Source organism: Nycticebus coucang, chromosome X (assembly GCF_027406575.1).
Source record: "Nycticebus coucang isolate mNycCou1 chromosome X, mNycCou1.pri, whole genome shotgun sequence".
NCBI lineage: Eukaryota > Metazoa > Chordata > Mammalia > Primates > Lorisidae > Nycticebus > Nycticebus coucang.
In genome coordinates this window covers 157,336,229-157,353,492 of record NC_069804.1, presented here as the reverse complement: position 1 = coordinate 157,353,492, position 17,264 = coordinate 157,336,229, and the positions used below count along the sequence as shown (strand labels likewise).

At 41.2% G+C, this 17,264-nt stretch overlaps 1 protein-coding gene and 1 pseudogene across 1 annotated transcript in view; both read left to right on the top strand.

The window, feature by feature from the left end:
• The first annotated feature begins 1,005 nt into the window (after positions 1–1,005).
• The window catches only part of AIFM1 (apoptosis inducing factor mitochondria associated 1), a 40,194-nt gene continuing 23,935 nt past the window's right edge, over positions 1,006–17,264 (top strand). Inside the window, exons 1-2 of the mRNA XM_053579482.1 lie at positions 1,006–1,339; positions 14,391–14,533. Coding sequence (XP_053435457.1) covers positions 1,234–1,339; positions 14,391–14,533 — 249 coding nt within the window. The 5' untranslated portion in view covers positions 1,006–1,233. The remainder of the gene's footprint in view (positions 1,340–14,390; positions 14,534–17,264) is intronic.
• LOC128578569 (uncharacterized) lies at positions 9,991–10,130 on the top strand (annotated as a pseudogene).

The window sequence follows — 17,264 nt, the reverse complement described above, 5'->3', positions numbered from 1 at the left end:
AATTTACTGTAAGGCTTTGTCCCAATAAACTCATTGTAAATCAAAAATATATTAAGTTGGAAATGCATTTAATGCCCTATAAACTGTTCATAAAGTCAAAAAATCGTAAGTCGAACCATTTTAAGTCTAGATGCCTGCTTACAAGAGGTTATGTCCTGATAAACACTTCGTAAAGTCAAAAACTGAGTCAAAAGTCAGGGACCATCTGTAATTTTCATACCGTAAGAGTCCCTTTTCATCGTACAGTCCTTGTTAAATGAATATGTTGCCCAAATCTTTAAAAAGGCATGTCATGTTCGGCACACAGCCAAGATATTACTTCAAACTTAGCTTACATTTGGCACAGTCAAAACGTCTATTTACACTCAGTCCCTCACCCTAATCCTCCCACAACTCTGAAAGTCCAGTTTAGGATTTCTCTCCTAGTTTGTGGAGCACAGACTCTTTTTGCCAGCATCTTGCTCTCAAGCACCGAGGCCATGATAATACGTGACTATCCACAGCACCTGGTACAGCATCTAGGACACAGAACTGCACAAAAGTAATAAGGAGAAAGAGAGCGCGGAATGATTACTTGTCCGGGAAACTGGAGTTAGGTGAGAAAGTACCAGTAAGTTGTAAAAGATGGAAGTGCATGCCGGATCTGGGAAGCCAGGTTCTTGGCTCGGACCCATGGAAAGACTGGAAGTGGATTTAACCCTGAGGATCCGGAAGGCTCAAGTCACTATTAGCTAAAGGCTTAAAACCAAAGGACAAAGTGCAGTACTGGGGCCAGGCTTTAAGAGGTGCTGTTATCAGCTCCCGTCACTGACAGCAACAGCACCAACCATAACCGCCAGGCAAAGCGGCTCCAGCGGCCCCTCCTTAAATAGCTTCCCGAACTCGCTCAACCCAGCACGTTGCCAACAACTCACAGAAACTTGCTAACGGGTGCGGGGCACTTGGCACGCGTGGCGGGGACAGCTAAGCGCATTCGCCAACCTTCTCATTGTGTGGACCAATCGTAAGGCGGCACTGACTGCTGCGCCTGCGCAGTAGGCCCCCAGTACCGTTGCTCCTCTCCGGCTCCCGCGGGCCGGCTTCACTGTCCAATGCCCACCCGGAGCTGGGAGGAGGAGCCTGCGTAGTGTGCGTGTAAAGGGAGCGGGGGTGCAGGCTGGGGCACACGGTGTTTGACCCAGTCGGTGAGTAAGAAGAAAAGAAAAGAGGAGGTCCAGAGTACCAGTTCCCGAAATGTTCCGGTGTGGAGGCCTTGCGGCAGGTGCTATGAAGCAGAAGCTGGTGCCCTTGGTGCGGACCGTGTGCGTCCGAAGCCCCAGGCAGAGAAACCGGCTCCCAGGTGACTGACCCATCCGGGACAAACCCCCACCTCGGCGTCCTAGGGCCTAGGTGCCTTAGGTTCCTTAGGTTCCTTGTACCTTGCAGTCCTTCCCTAACCCTTGACAAACTTAACACACTCAGTGTGAATTCCAGATTGGCGGGACCTAAACCCTGAGTTTTGCAAGCAAAGGAATTGGTGTAGCCTTGTTGACCTGACCTACAAGAGATATGAACCCTGTGTTGGCTTGAGGCCTTTCCTGGGTGGGTTTGCTGTTCAAGGATAACCGGCCATCTCGTATTGTCTGTCACTGCCTCCGCGTGACCCCCACCTCGCCTGTTTAGAGCAATCAGGTCAAGTAGACTGTCATTTACTGATTGTCAGACTTTAAACAGGACGTTTAAGCCCTACGCCTAACTTTTTTTGTGTAAATGAGGGTATTACCTGATCTATCTTACTAATCATAGATGAGATCCACGGATGTAAATGTCCTATGAAACAGAAAGGGTGCAGTGCAAGTGAGGAGTCGTTTGGTTGTGCACTAGACACCAATAGAATTGTCCCAGAATTTATTTGAGATGCTTGGATGCTTGGTCAGTGCTTTTTTTTTTTTTTTTTTTTATAGACAGAGTCTCACTTTATCACCCTGGGTAGAGTGCCGTGGCGTCACACAGCTCACAGCAACCTCAAACTTCTGGGTTTAGGCGATTCTCTTGCCTCAGCCTCCCGAGTAGCTGGGACTACAGGCACCCTCTACAATGACCGGATATTTTTCTGTTGCAGTTTGGCCGGGCCGGGTTTGAGCCCGCCACCCTCAGTATATGGGGCCGGCGCCCTACTTATTGAGCCACAGGTGCTGCCTGGTCATTGGTATTCTTAATAGTCTTTAACACTTCAAAGAAACAGTTTGCAGAACACATTGTATTTTTCTATCATAAAGGTATTTAATCACATTTTGAAGCCCTGGGGGATTTTATGGTAAAGTTCAACCCACTCATCTTATAGATAATAAACTGAGGCACAGGGAGGTGAAATTACTTGCCAAAGGTCACATAATTAATTCATAGGTAGAGCTAAGAATAGTTTGTTAGTCTGTAAGTCCCTATCCCCTTGCCACTTCTCCACACTTCTTCCTAAAGCTTGACCTCAAAAAGTCCAGTTCCTTTACCAGTAATTAGCCCATCGTGCACCAGATATTTATAAATTCATCTGAACGTGGCTTGAGCCTGCTTATTTTCAACCTTCACAACTTCATGGGGGTAATGAATGATCTACCTGTAGGAGGTGCCTTTAAAAAATAATAATGATCTTTGTCCACCCCCAGGGCATTTGCCTTGGCAATGTCAGAAGTTATTTTTTGAGGACTTCACAATACAGAAACACCTCAGTGCTTTAAAAATAAAAAATGTAGCCAGGCGCAGTGGCTCACGCCTATAGTCCTAGCACTGTGGGAGGCTGAGGCAGGTGGATTGCCTGAGCTCACACGTTAGAGTCAAGCCTGAACAAGACCAGACCCTGTCTCTAAAAATAGTCAGGCCTTGTGGCGGGTGCCTGTAGTCCCAGCTACTTGGGAGGCTGAGACAAGAGAATCGCTTGAGCCCAAGAGTTTGAGGTTGCTGTGAGCTATGATGCCACAGTGCTCTATCAAGGGCTGCAAAGCAAGACTCTGTCTCCAAAAAAAAAAAAAAAATGGGTATGGGTAGGATTATAATTTCAAAAAGAAAGTATGGGGTGGCGCCTGTGGCTCAGAGGAGTAGGGCGCTGACCCCATATGCCGGAGGTGGCGGGTTCAAACCCAGCCCTGGCCAAAAAGCTGCAAAAAAAGAAAGAAAAGAAAGAAATTATGATGCTCTCTTTTTAGGAATTAGTTTTGTTTTGTGGCTTGATTTCTTTTCTTTTCTTTTTTTTTGCAGTTTTGGCTGGAGCTGGGTTTGAACCCACCACCTCCGGCATATGGGGCCTGCACCCTACTCCTTTGAGCCACAGGCGCCGCCCATTGTGGCTTGATTTTTAACTGCTTTTAATCTGATTTCTTTTTCTCATAGTAGCATCTACTATATGTTTTTGCACAAATGGAGAAGTGGCCATGTTTGTTTATATATCATTTCCTGCTCCTCCTTACCTTTAAACTTTAAACCTGCTTTGCATCTGTCTGTCCATATCTATCACCATTGTTAGGTTCACTTTCATTATATGTTGCATTTTGCTTTAAAAACAATAATAGGTACTGTGTATGTATTTGGATGCTCTACCTCCTATTGCATATGATTGAGGATAACTAATAGTCACCACTCTATGTCTGCATTCAGCACTGAGAAACAAATGGGTTAGACAGTAGATATTTTCTGTTTTGTAATATTTTATTTACGAAACATTGTGCTGCCCATGTGATCAAACTGGTCACTGACTTCCTGAACTAAGGTTCAAATGTTTGAACATTTTTCTTTGGAATCCTCACCTCTTTAAAAAGGAAACAGAGGCCGGCGCCTGTGGCTCAGTCAGTAAGGCGCCGGCCCCATATACCGAGGGTGGTGGGTTCAAACCCGGCCCCGGCCAAACTGCAACCAAAAAATAGCCGGGCTTGTGGCAGGTGCGTGTAGTCCCAGCTACTCAGGAGGCTGAGGCAAGAGAATCGCTTAAGCCCAGGAGTTGGAGGTTGCTGTGAGCTGTGTGAGGCCACGGCACTCTACCGAGGGCCATAAAGTGAGACTCTGTCTCTACAAAAAAAAAAAAAAAAAAGGAAACGAGCTCTTTGTGGGCAAGGATTCTAGCTTTCTGAATACTGCCGAAGATACTTTTTCTTTGAAGCATGGAAGATGAGTGTTACCTTACTCTTTCTGCTGAGATAAGGCTTTCCAGAAGAAAATCTTTGGGAAGTCCACCTTTTCTGTAACCTGTTAACAAATTAAATTTTCTGAACATTTTCTAACTTTTTTTTTTTTGTAGAGAGAGAGTTTCACTTTATGGCCCTTGGTAGAGTGCCATGGCATCACACAGCTCACAGCAACCTCCAACTCCTGGGCTTAAGCGATTCTCCTGCCTCAGCCTCCCTAGTAGCTGGGACTACAGGCGCCCGCCACAACACCCGGCTATTTTTTTGTTGCAGTTTGGCCGGGGCCGTGGCCGAGTTTGAACCCGCCACCCTCGGTATATGGGGCCGGCGCCCCACCGACTGAGCCACAGGTGCCGCCCTAACTTTTTTTTTTTTGAGACAGAGTCTCACTGTGTCACCCTCCATAGAGTGCTGTGGTGCCACAGCTCACAGCAACCTCAAACTCTTGGGCTTAAGAAATTCTCTTGCCTCAGCCTCCCAAGTAGCTGGGACTACAGGCGCCCGCCATAACACTGGCTATTTTATTTTTTTTGTTGCAGTTGTCGTTGTTTAGCTGGCCCTGGCTGGGTTTGAACCCACCAACCTCAGTGTCTGTGGCCGGTGCCATAACTATGGTGCTACGGGTGCCAAGCCCATTTTCTAACTTTTTATTTTATTTTATTTATTTATTTTTTATTTTTTACAATTTTTTTAATTGTTAAATCATAGCTGTGTACATTAGTGCAATCGCCTGTACCCATTCTAAGATGCACCATAGATGTGGCCCCACCCATTACCTTCCCTCTACCAAAACCTCCCCCCTCCCTTCCCCTTCCTTGGCCCTTTCCCCATAGTCTTATGCTGTAGTTGGGTTATAGCCTTCATATGAAAGCTATAATTTAGCTTCATAGTAGGGCTGAGTACATTGGATACTTTTTCTTCCATTCCTGAGATACTTTGCTAAGAAGAATATGTTCCAGCTCCATCCATGTAAACATGAAAGAGGTAAAGTCTCCATCTTTCTTTAAGGCTGCATAGTATTCCATGGTATACATGTACCACAATTTGCTGGTCCATGCGTGGGTGGATGGGCACTTGGGCTTCTTCCATGACTTAGCAATTATGAATTGGGCTGCAATAAACATTCTGGTACCAATGTCTTTGTTATATTGTGACTTTTGGTCTTCTGGGTATAAACCTAGTAAAGGAATTATAGGATCGAATGGCAGGTCTATCTTTAGGTCTCTAAGTATTCTCCAAACATCCTTCCAGAAGGAACGTATTAGTGGGCATTCCCACCAGCAGTGTAGAAGTGTGCCCTTTCCTCCACATCCACGCCAACATTTCTGGTTTTGGGATTTTGTTATGTGGGCTACTCTTACTAGGGTTAGGTGATGTCTCAGAGTAGTTTTGATTTGCATTTCTCTGATGATTAAGGATGATGAGCTTTTTTTCATGTGTTTGTAGATTGTGCGTCGATCTTTAGAGAAGTTTCTCTTCAAGTCCCTTGCCCACCCTGAGATGGGGGTCATGTGTTCTTTTCTTGTTAATACGTTTGAGTTCTCTGTGGATTCTGGTTATCAGACCTTTATCGGCGGTATAACCTGCAAATATTTTCTCCCATTCTGAGGGCTCTCTGCTTGCTTTACTCACTATGTTCTTGGCTGTGCAGAAGCTTTTTAGTTTGATCAGGTCCCAGTAGTGTATTTTTGATACTGCTTCAATTGCCTGGGGAGTCCTCCTCATAAAATATTCACCCAGGCCGATTCCTTCAAGCGTTTTCCCTGCACTTTCTTCAAGTATTTTTATAGTTTCATGTCTTAAGTTTAAATCTTTTATCCAGTGAGAGTCTATCTTAGTTAATGGTGAAAGGTGTGGGTCCAGTTTCAATCTTCTACAGGTTGCCAGCCAGTTTACCCAGCACCATTTGTTAAATAGGGAATCTTTTCCCCACTGAATGTTTTTAATTGGCTTGTCAAAGATCGAATAATGGTAAGTAGCTGGATCCAACTCTTGGTTATCTATTCTGTTCCAGACATCTACTTCTCTGCTTTTGTGCTGTACCATGCTGTTTTGATCACTATGGATTTATAGTACAGTCTCAGGTCTGGTAGCGTGATTCCTCCTGCTTTGTTTTTATTGCTCAGTAATGTTTTGGCTATTCGAGGTTTTTCTCTGATTCCATATAAAACGAAGTATTATTTTTTCAAGATCTTTGAAGTATGACAATGGAGCTTTAATAGGAATTGCATTAAAATTATATATTGCTTTGGGCAGTATGGACATTTTAACAATGTTGATTCTTCCCAGCCATGAGCATGGTATGTTTTTCCATCTGTTAACATCTTCGGCTATTTCTTTTCTTAGAGTTTCATAGTTCTCTTTGTAGAGATCTTTCACATCCTTTGTTAGGTATACTCCCAAATATTTCATCTTCTTTGGCACTATTGTGAAAGGAATACAGTCCTTGACTGTTTGTTCGGCTTGGTTATTGTTGGTATATATAAAGGCTACAGATTTATGGGTGTTGATTTTGTAGCCTGAGACATTGCTATATTCCTTGATCACTTCTAAAAGTTTTGTAGTAGAATCCCTAGTGTTTTCCAGATATACAATCATATCATCTGCGAGGAGTGAAAGTTTGATCTCTTCTGACCCTACGTGGATACCCTTGATCGCCTTTTCTTCCCTAATTGCAATGGCTAAAACTTCCATTATAATGTTAAAGAGCAATGGAGACAATGGGCACCCTTGCCTGGTTCCTGATCTAAGTGGAAATGATTTCAATTTAACTCCATTCAATACGGTATTGGCTGTGGGTTTTCTGTAGATGGCCTCTATTAGTTTAAGAAATGTCCCTTCTATACCAATTTTCTTAAGTGCTCTGATCGTGAAGGGATGCTGGATATTATCAAAAGCTTTTTCTGCATCAATTGAAAGAATCATGGTCTTTATTTTTAAGTTTGTTTATGTGTTGAATTACATTTTTAGATTTACGTATATTGAACTAGCCTTGAGACCCTGAGATAAATCCGACTTGGTCATGGTGTATAATTTTTTTGATGTGTTGTTGGATTCTGTTTGTTAGGATCTTACTGAGTATTTTAGCATCTATATTCATTAGTGATATTGGTCTACAATTTTCTTTTCTTGTTGGGTCTTTCCCTGGTTTGGGGATCAAAGTGATGTTTGCTTCGTAGAATGTGCTGGGTAATATTCCTTCTTTTTCTATATTTTGGAAGAGGTTTAGTAGTATAGGTACTAGTTCTTCTTTAAATGTTTGGTAGAATTCTGACGTAAAGCCGTCTGGTCCTGGGCTTTTCTTTTTAGGGAGATTTTGTATAGTTGATGCTATTTCAGAACTTGATATAGGCCTGTTCAACATTTCCACTTCGTTCTGGCTAAGTCTTGGTAGGTGGCGTGCTTCCAGGTATTGGTCGATTTCTTTCAGATTTACATATTTGTGAGAGTAGAGTTTCTTGCATTTTCTAACTTTTTAAAGGTGTTGCTATGTGTCTTAACTTTTTTCTAGCTTATGTTTCCAAAAGTTGCTTGGTCATATGAATCGAGTAGAAGACCAACTCCAAACCTACTCTAGGATCTCCAAGAGAGTCCTAGGAGTGAGAATGAGAGTGTAGGAGAGAATAAGAATGAATGAGAATCTGGAATCTATTTTAACAAGCCCCTTGATGTAATTCATATGATCAGGCAACTTTTGTAAATATGGTTTTGGATGAGTAATGACTCTTCCTTCTGTTTCACTGGCCTAAATATTAAAAAACCAAACTGAGCAACCTGAGTGTCTTATAACTTGTATTAAGCCCATTTTCTCATATTCAGAATAGTGGCAGCCATTCTGCCCTCCTAAACTATACGCTACCCAAGGACATGGATTATGTCCTATTTGTTTTTGTGTCCTCAGCATCTTATCTAGTCTAGCACATGGTAAATTCTCAGTGACTGAGCCCTGGTTCAGCACTGTGAAGAAGTGAACTTTGCAGGACAGAGTTAGATTCACTTTTCTGTCATCTAAATCATTTTTCCTTTTGTGCCTTTCATTCTTTTTTCTTTTCTTTTCTTTCTTTTTTTTTTTTTTTTTTTTGAGACAGAGTCTCACTATGTCACCCTCAGTAGAGTGCCTTGGCATCACAGCTCACAGCAACCTCCAACTCTTGGGCTTAAGCAATTCTCTTGCCTCAGCCTCCCAAATAGCTGGGACTACAGGTGTCCGCCACAACACCCGGCTATTGTTTTTGTTGTAGTTGTCATTGTTGTTTAGCAGGCCCTGGCTTGGTTCGAACCTGCCATCTCCAGAGTATGTGGCTTGCGCTCTAGCCGCTGAGCTACAGGCGCTGAGCCACCTTTTGTGCCTTTCATCAGAGTGGTTCACACTGTGCTATAGTTATTACTACTTTCATTCTCCAGCAAGGGTCGATACCAAAAAGGGCTGATAAAGTTAAATACAGTAGTTGGATTCATTATAAAAAAAGATCTAGCTACAATGGACAAACTCTCAAGGCTTATCTTGTCCTGTGTTTTATCCATGGTGGAAAAAAATCAGTTTGAAACTCAGGAAACAAGTCTCAAGAAGATATAGACCTCTTAACCATTTGGGATTTCTAGATGCCTCAATTATGAGGATGTGTTTCTGGAAAAGGTCTTCTGGGAGTATGGAGCGACAGGAGATTATGAAACCTACAGAAATGAACTGGCTGGTTTAGGTACTATTCTAATGGTAGTCTGTGGTGTGTGACATTGCTAATTTATTATTAAGCAACCTGAAATAAATGGGATCTGGTTTAAACTTCTTTGCAAAGAATTCCTTAAAATGTTCAGTTAGGTGGGTGCAGTGGTGCCTGTCTATAGCCCCAGCTACTCAGGAGGCTGAGATTGAGCCCAGCTGTTCAAGGCCAGCCTGAGTAACATAGCAAAACCCTGTCACTAAAAAGAAACATAAAATATTCAGTCAATATCAGTAGACTTAGGAAGAATTTCTGTTCCTTTTTTTTTTTTTTTTTTGCAGTTTTTGACCGAGGCTGGGTTTGAATCCGCCACCTCCGGTATATGGGGCCGGCGACCTACTCCTTTGAGCCACAGGCACGCCCTCTGTTCCCTTCTTGTATTCACTAATTCAACAAATATTTATTGAACAAATGCCTACTCTGTATCAGGCACTATTGCAGAGAGCAAATTAGCTTATTCAGAATTGAATTGTAAGTGTGAGGAAGAAACCACACTATATGTGCGATCTGACTGCAGAAAACTTAAAACAGGTAAACTGGCTCAAGGGTGAGAAGTCAAGGAGTAAATTGACTTTCCCCCCATTTGTAAGACAAGTGAAAAGGCATGTTTCAGTCATGATGTAAAATTTGGAAGCTATGGGGGGAAAGGTATGGGAGTAATTTTATGAATAAAAGAAAATGGGAATGGAATGTAAAGGTATAATATTTAGTATCTTTTACAAAATTAAAGTCACTTTGTAGATAGATAAAAAGTTGTTTTGTTAAGGGTGGCGCCTGTGGCTCAGTCGGTAAGGCACCGGCCCCATATACCGAGGGTGGCGGGTTCAAACCGGGCCCCGGCCAAACTGCAACCAAAAAATAGCCGGGCGTTGTGGCGGGCACCTGTAGTCCCAGCTACTCGGGAGGCTGAGGCAAGAGAATCGCTTAAGCCTAGGAGTTGGAGGTTGCTGTGAGCCGTGTGAGGCCACGGCACTCTACCGAGGGCCATAAAGTGAGACTCTGTCTCTACAAAAAAAAAAAAAAAAAAAAAATTGTTTTGTTAATAATATTTCATAATACTTCTTTTCAGGCAGTAGTTTAAATATTAACCAATTTACTTTTTAAATTTCAATTTACTAATTGCTTCTCAGCCTTTTGGCCCAGATCAGATATAGTATCTGTTCTTATCAGTTTAAAAAATCAATTTACTTTTTCTTTTAAGACAGAGTGTTCCTCTGTCACCTAGGCTAGAGTGCAGTGTCCTTATCATAGTTCACCGCAGCCTCAAACTCCTGGGCTCACATGATCATCCTGCCTCAGGCTCCAGGGTAGCTGGGACTATAGTTCCCCACCACAATCCCTGGCTAATTTTCCTATTTATTTTAGATATAGGGTCTCACTCTTGCTCTGGTCTCAAACTCTCGGCCTCAAGCAGTCCTCCTGCCTCTGCTTTCCTGAGTACTAGGATTACCCTGTGCCTAGCCCCAAAGTCTCTTATCTATAATTTAGAAGTCAAAATAGGACCATCGTATTTTTGTAATTTGCCAGTAAAACCTAACTTAAACTGAAAGAAGCTACCTACAATTTTTTTTTTTTTTTTTTTTTGAGACAGAGTCTTAAGCTGTTGCCCTGGGTAGAGTGCTATGACATCATAGCTCACAGCAACCTCAAACTCTTGGGCTTAAGAGATTGTCTTGCTTCGGGCGGTGCCTATGGCTCAGTCAGTAGGGCGCCAGCCCCATATACCGAGAGTGGCGGGTTCAAACCCGGCCCCGGCTGAACTGCAACCAAAAAATAGCCGGGCATTGTGGTGGGCGCCTGTAGTCCCAGCTACTCGGGAGGCTGAGGCAGGAGAATCGCTTAGGCCCAGGAGTTGGAGGTTGCTGTGAGCTGTATGATGCCATGGCACTCTACCAAGGGCCATAAAGTGAAACTCTGTCTCTACAAAAAAAAAAAAAAAAAAGAGAGAGATTCTCTTGCTTCAGATTTTCTATTTTTAGTGGAGATGGGTCTCAGTTTTGCTCAGGCTGGTCTCAAACTCATGAGCTCAAGCAATCCACCTGCCGTGGCCACCCAGAGTGCTAGGATTACAAGCATGAGTCACCAGGCCTGGCCTACTTTCAATATTTTTAAAAATCTCACTTAATGTGATTGGTCATAGAAATGGTGGTGGTGGCTCACACCTATAATCCCAGCACTTGGGAGGCCGAGGCGGGTGGATTTTCTGAGGTCACAGTTTGGAGACCAGCCTGAGCCAGAGGGAGACCCCCGTCTCTAAAAAATAGCCGGGCATTGTGGCAGGCACCTGTAGTACCACCTCCTTGGGAGGCTGAGGCAAGAGGATCACTTGAACCCAAGAATTTGAGGTTGCAGTGAACTAAGATGCCACAGCACTCTACCAAGGGTAACCAAGTGAGACTCTGTCTCAAACAAAAAAAAAAGAAAAAAGAAATGTTAATGTGTTTGACTGTGGGTTGCTGCCCTTTACTGTGCTCGGTGTCACTGCAAGGTATATGCACTGTATATTTAACACCAAACAATTCTGAGTTCTGAAACACACATGATCCTAAGAATTTCAAATAAGAGACAGTAGACCTACATTGGGCTTGTTTTTGCCCCTCTGTACCCTGACATTGTGAAAGCAATGGGGGGGAACTCTCCCTATTTCGAATCTCTGCAAGTATAGATGGGATGTTACTACCAAGGCCCATTCTGTTTGTCTTTCAAAGCCTGCTCAGGACAGGAACATAATTCAGGGGTCCTCAAACTTTTTAAACAGGGGACCAGTTCACTGTCCCTCAGACCGTTGGAGGTCCGGACTATAGTTAAAAAAAAAAAAAAAAAAAAACAACTATGAACAAATTCCTATGCACACTGCACATATCTTAGTTTGAAGTAAAAAAAAAAAAAAAAAGGGAACAAATACAATCACACTGCCTCATGTGGCCTGCAGGCCATAGTTTGAGGACCCCTGCTTCTAGACAGATGGCTCTCAAAGTATGGTCCCTCACTCTACCAGCAGCAACAGCATCACCTAGGAATTTGTTAGAAATGTAAATTCTTGAGCCCTATCCCAGATGTATTGCATCAGAACCTCTGGGGCTGTGGGCCTGGCCAGCTATGTATTCATAAATCCTTCAGGGGATTCTGATGTACTCTTGAGGGTCTGCAAACACTAGCCGTAGGTTAAATTTGGTTAGCTACCTCCTGCTGCTTTTGTATGCCCCATGAGCTAATAGTAGTTTTTACATTTTTAAATGGGTGGTGAAAAAATAGACAATTTTGTGACACATGAAAATGATACGAAAGTCAAATTTCAGTGTTTATAAAGTTTTATGACCACAGCCATTCACTTCTGTATTGTCTATGGCTGCTTGTATGTAGCATCAGTATAACTGAGTAGTTGCAGCAGAGACAAAATGGCTCACAAAGCTGAAAATATTTACTATCTAGTCCTTGGCAGAAAAAATCTGGTAATATAGGTTGATAGTCCACAAACAGGAATAATTACAAGCAGAGAAGGTATTGAAATCTTTCTTTGCCTGAAAATGCCAGTGCCTTCCTAGAGAAAAGAACCTATGAAACTCAGCTGGCATGCAGCCCTGTTTGGTCCTGGGAAATAGGGCATTGAGGTTGGAAATAGAGGCAATACTGGTTGGAAACTTGAAATGGGACCATACTTTGCAACATTTTGAAAGCCATATTAAAGAATTTGAAATTTATTCCATAGGCAGTAACATCCAAATGTGAATTTTCATAAGATACTCATTTAATTTTTGGGAAGAATTGTTCTTACTTTGCCTGTAAAAGATTATCTACCATATATAGTCAACTAAAGAAAGAGTACTTATGTGATTTAAACTTTCTTCTAATGCTTGGTCCACTCACTAAATGTAACCTGAATTAATGAATTTCAATGTATTTTCAATGGACTTTGTACCATAGTTCTACTTAAAACAACTTATAAGACAACTTATAACTTATAAGACTACTTATGACTACTTGTTTTCTTTTGCATCAATATTGGTAAAGTAATTTTAAAGACCATTTAATTTATCTATGAACTGCAATTAAAGTATCATTGCCAATATAAAAAAAAAAGAAGCTCTTATGTTTCTATGTATGAGTGTTACTGTGATCGTGAGATCATTACATAGCTCTATGTAGTTTTATGTAAAATATTCTTTATTAATTTGGAGGAGTAAGAGCCAAGAAGTTGGTAGACATTTAAATTTTTGTCATTCTAAAAAATATTTCATAATTCCTTAATTCTTTCGGGGAGATAAATTTCAGTGGTTTTTTTTTATGATTTTCTCCTGAGATTTAGTATTTTTTATCTTCCAGGACACATTATGTTTCACACAAGACTAAACTGTATCCTGGTTAGATTGCATTGTAGGGCTTCATTTTGTGCAAGGTTTGAGTGATTTAGATTATTCCTTAACTGGTTGTTATAACGTCCCAAGTAGTCCCTGGTTAAGTTTGTGTATCTACCTATTCAGTCATCTCTCTGTTTATTTCAGTTATGGTGAAGATACGAAGGGAGGTGTTTGATTAACTGGACTTCTTATACATTATTCATCATCTTTTCTAGAAACTATAAATTTCCTCACTGGGTAGCATTAAATTGTACTGTTTTTTTTTTTATTATTGTTGGGGATTCATTGAGGGTACAATAAGTCAGGTTACACTGATTGCAATTGTTAGGTAAAGTCCCTCTTGCAATCTAAATTGTACTTCTAAAAACTTTAGCAACTGGGACAGCGCCTGTGGCTCAGTGAGTAGGGCGCCAGCCCCATATACTGAGGCTGGCGGGTTCGAACCCGGCCCCAGCCAAACTGCAACAACAACAACAACAAAATAGCTGGGTGTTGTGGTGGGCGCCTGTAGTCCCAGCTACCCGGGAGGCTCAGGCAAGAGAATCGTCTAAGTCCAAGAGCTGGAGGTTGCTATGAGCTGTGACCACGGCACTCTACTGAGGGCAACAAAGTGAGACTCTGTCTCTTAAAAAAAAAAAAAATACACAGCTATGATTTAATAATTAAAAAAAAGTTTAAAACTCTAGCAACTTAAGAGTGTTCATTCAGGGCGGCGCCTGTGGCTCAGTCGGTAAGGCGCCGGCCCCATATACCGAGGGTGACGGGTTCAAACCCCGCCCCGGCCAAACTGCAACCAAAAAATAGCCGGGCGTTGTGGCGGCCGCCTGTAGTCCCAGCTACTCGGGAGGCTGAGGCAAGAGAATCGCCTAAGCCCAGGAGTTGGAGGTTGCTGTGAGCTGTGTGAGGCCATGGCACTCTACTGAGGGGGCCATAAAGTGAGACCCTGTCTCTACAAAAAAAAAAAAAAAAAGAGTGTTCATTCAGATATCTGTAGTCTTTATGTATATGGTTTTGATTATATTTTTCTTAGTCATTTAACAGTGAACACCCACAGCTCAGTGAGCAATAAATCTTTACTTGTTCAATGCATTGACATTTAATCATAAACATGTATTAACTATTTTATTTCTGTGTGTGTCTTAATAAATTATGTTCCTTAGGCAACTCGTTCCAGCGATGGCATGTTCCTCCAGAATTCCACATGACAAGACAAATGGCTAGCTCTGGTGCATCAGGGAGCAGAATCGATAATTCTGTGTTAGTCCTTCTTGTGGGCTTGTCAACAATAGGAGCTGGTGCATACGTAAGTAGAAAAGCAGCTTGTGTGAAGAAGCTGCCAAACAGTTCCCATTAACAGACTCAATATTCCTCTGCTTTAAAACTTTTGCAACTAATTCTCCTTTCTCCTTCTGGAAAAAATTTCCAAAGAGCCTTCTTTAAACTGCCCACTGTCTAATATCCTAATGGAGCCAATTTGAGAATGACTGAAATTTAATATCATGTTGACTGGTCTCTGCCCCTTTCAGTTGCCTTTTTATTTGAATGCCAGTACATTTTCTTAGACTTGACTAACCCACAAAACTGTCCCTGTTCTCTTACATGTAACACACTAACCTATGAATAAAGTCAAAGTTCATTGCAGCTCCTTAGCACAAAATTTGATTTTGACTTATTTGTCAAATATTTTATTTTTCCTCAGCTTGAGATTGACATTTAAAAACAACAGCCTTCAATCAAAAATGTTAAGCATTCCTAACAGGAAAACTATCTCTGAATTTCACCCAAAGACTAAATTATAGAAGCAGGCCTAGAATCTCCGATTTTAGAATGGAGTTTGTATGAGGTGAGAAATACGGTGTTTAACTGCTACGTAATAGTAGCACAATTATATCTTCTTAAATTAATTCTGATCAGCTTAGCAGGTCACAGAGGAATTAATTCTGTAGATTTTTTTTTTCTTTTCTTTTTTGATTTGGCAGGTTTACTTTGACTAAGCAGATCAGTCTAAAGTTGGATCTGGTAAGGAACCAACTTTAGATAACACCTATTAACACCCTTGATTGAAGAAAACTTTTTTTTTTTTTTTTTTACTTATTTACTAAAAGCAAATGGTTAGAAGCTATGACAATTTTAGTTCTTTTTACATTGGTACACAGTGCACTTACCTTTGTTCCTTGGATACTAGATTTAAAGAAGAATGTGAAAATTATTTGAGACTACATATATCATTATACCCTGACCAGACTCCCAAATACACACAAAAAGTAGACAGCTTTTGCCAGCTGTGAGTCAAATCAAAGTAGGAAATAGGTGTCTGATAAGATGCTTTGAGGAAATATATATTCTCCTCCAATTCTGAAGCAGCATTTTTCTTTTTCCTTTTTTTTTTTTTTTTAGCACAGGATAACCAAAACTGCTTCCCTGCCTTTGTATTGAATGTTTCTTCATTAATACTTAGTGCACTTTCTATTTCCTTTTGTTTCCTCCTTGGTCTTATCTTTACCTACAGTTGTGCAGTGTCATCACCTAAGATCCCCTTCTAGATCACTAGCGACTACAGGTGCTTCTGAGAAAGATGGCAGCAGCCTAGTATACTTCTTAATTATAGGAGCAACAATGACTGGGGCAGGAGTTTGTTATGTAAGATGTTTACACTAAAATACATTTGGGGGTAGGGTGGGTGAGATCATGGCACTAAAGAAAACTTGATCCATTAGAATACAATAAAGTATTCACAGCATGTGCTTTCTTTAGGTATTTATTAAAGAGACATTGTCAGTCACTAGAGAGTCTTTAAATCTCACTCTTTGAAATGTTGAAGTCCTACCAGATACATCTAATAATTATTACAAATCCTCATCATCAAATCTTTCTCTGAAACTTTTGCCAATTTCATAATTATGTTTTATGCTGCTAAATTATATTGTGCTTTAGTGCTGCATCTCTGACAAGACAGTCTCAAAGAGTAAATGTTGAATAGCAAGTAAAGGTAAAGAATACTATTTTGAATCATTTCAGGCAAAATGTAATTTTTGTGTTTTGTGGGAAACAATTAACCTAACTTTTACTGTGAAAAGGCATTTTATTGAATGCTTCTGAGGAGGTCCAAAAAGCCATAGAAATTGTCATATTCTCTCCACCCACCCAGCCTCTACTTCAAAGTAAATTTGTTTGGCAGTATCCCTTTTGTAACCTCTAATTTGGTCAAACTAGTGGCTGAAGTGGTACAAGCTAGCACACTCATATAGCTTGCTTTCTTAAATGCCTCTCATTCATAATTTAGATACTACCCTCTGAGCCTTAACTTTTCCATTTCATATCTCAACTTTTCCCATCAGTTCCACCCCATTCATTCAAAAATAGACTTAAAGTGTATGCCTTCAATATATTTGTGACAATTTCAACCTGTTACACCTCTGGTTTGTGTTGGTATACCAGAGTTGGATGGCCTCCACAGAGTTGACAGTGCAAATTCTCTTGATGCCAGTCACTGTTGCTTCCTCCTGGCTTAGAAATATCTAAGAAGTACAAGTTCCTCTCAAGCCATTCAGTTAAATGTCTCATTGCACTCTGTGTTTATCTAACACTGGTAATAATAAAGCTGCTATATCATACATGTAGTGGTTGCAAGCTAAATGATAAGCTTTTGTCTACCTACAGTTGTTATCAAACTGTTTTGCAGTTTTGTTTTAGGTTTTAAATCATTGAAAACTTGGTCTGAGGTGGCTTAGATTTTTTTCTCTGAAATTGGTATTAGTCTCAAGATAAGAGTTAACTTAAAATCAGTGTTCAGATTTGGTGAGACGTGGCTATAAGTTGTTTAGTGTTTGTATTCTTTTCTCAGGCTGCCATAACAAAATATGTGGCTTAAACAACAGAAGTTTATTTTTTCGTGGTTTTGAAGGCTGGAGAGACAAGATTATGATCAGATGGGGTTTAGTTTCCCGGGAATGCTCTCTTCTTGGCTTTCAGACAGCCACCTTCTTGCTGTGTCTCACGTGCACCAGCCCTGTCAGATTAAGGCTCTACCCTTA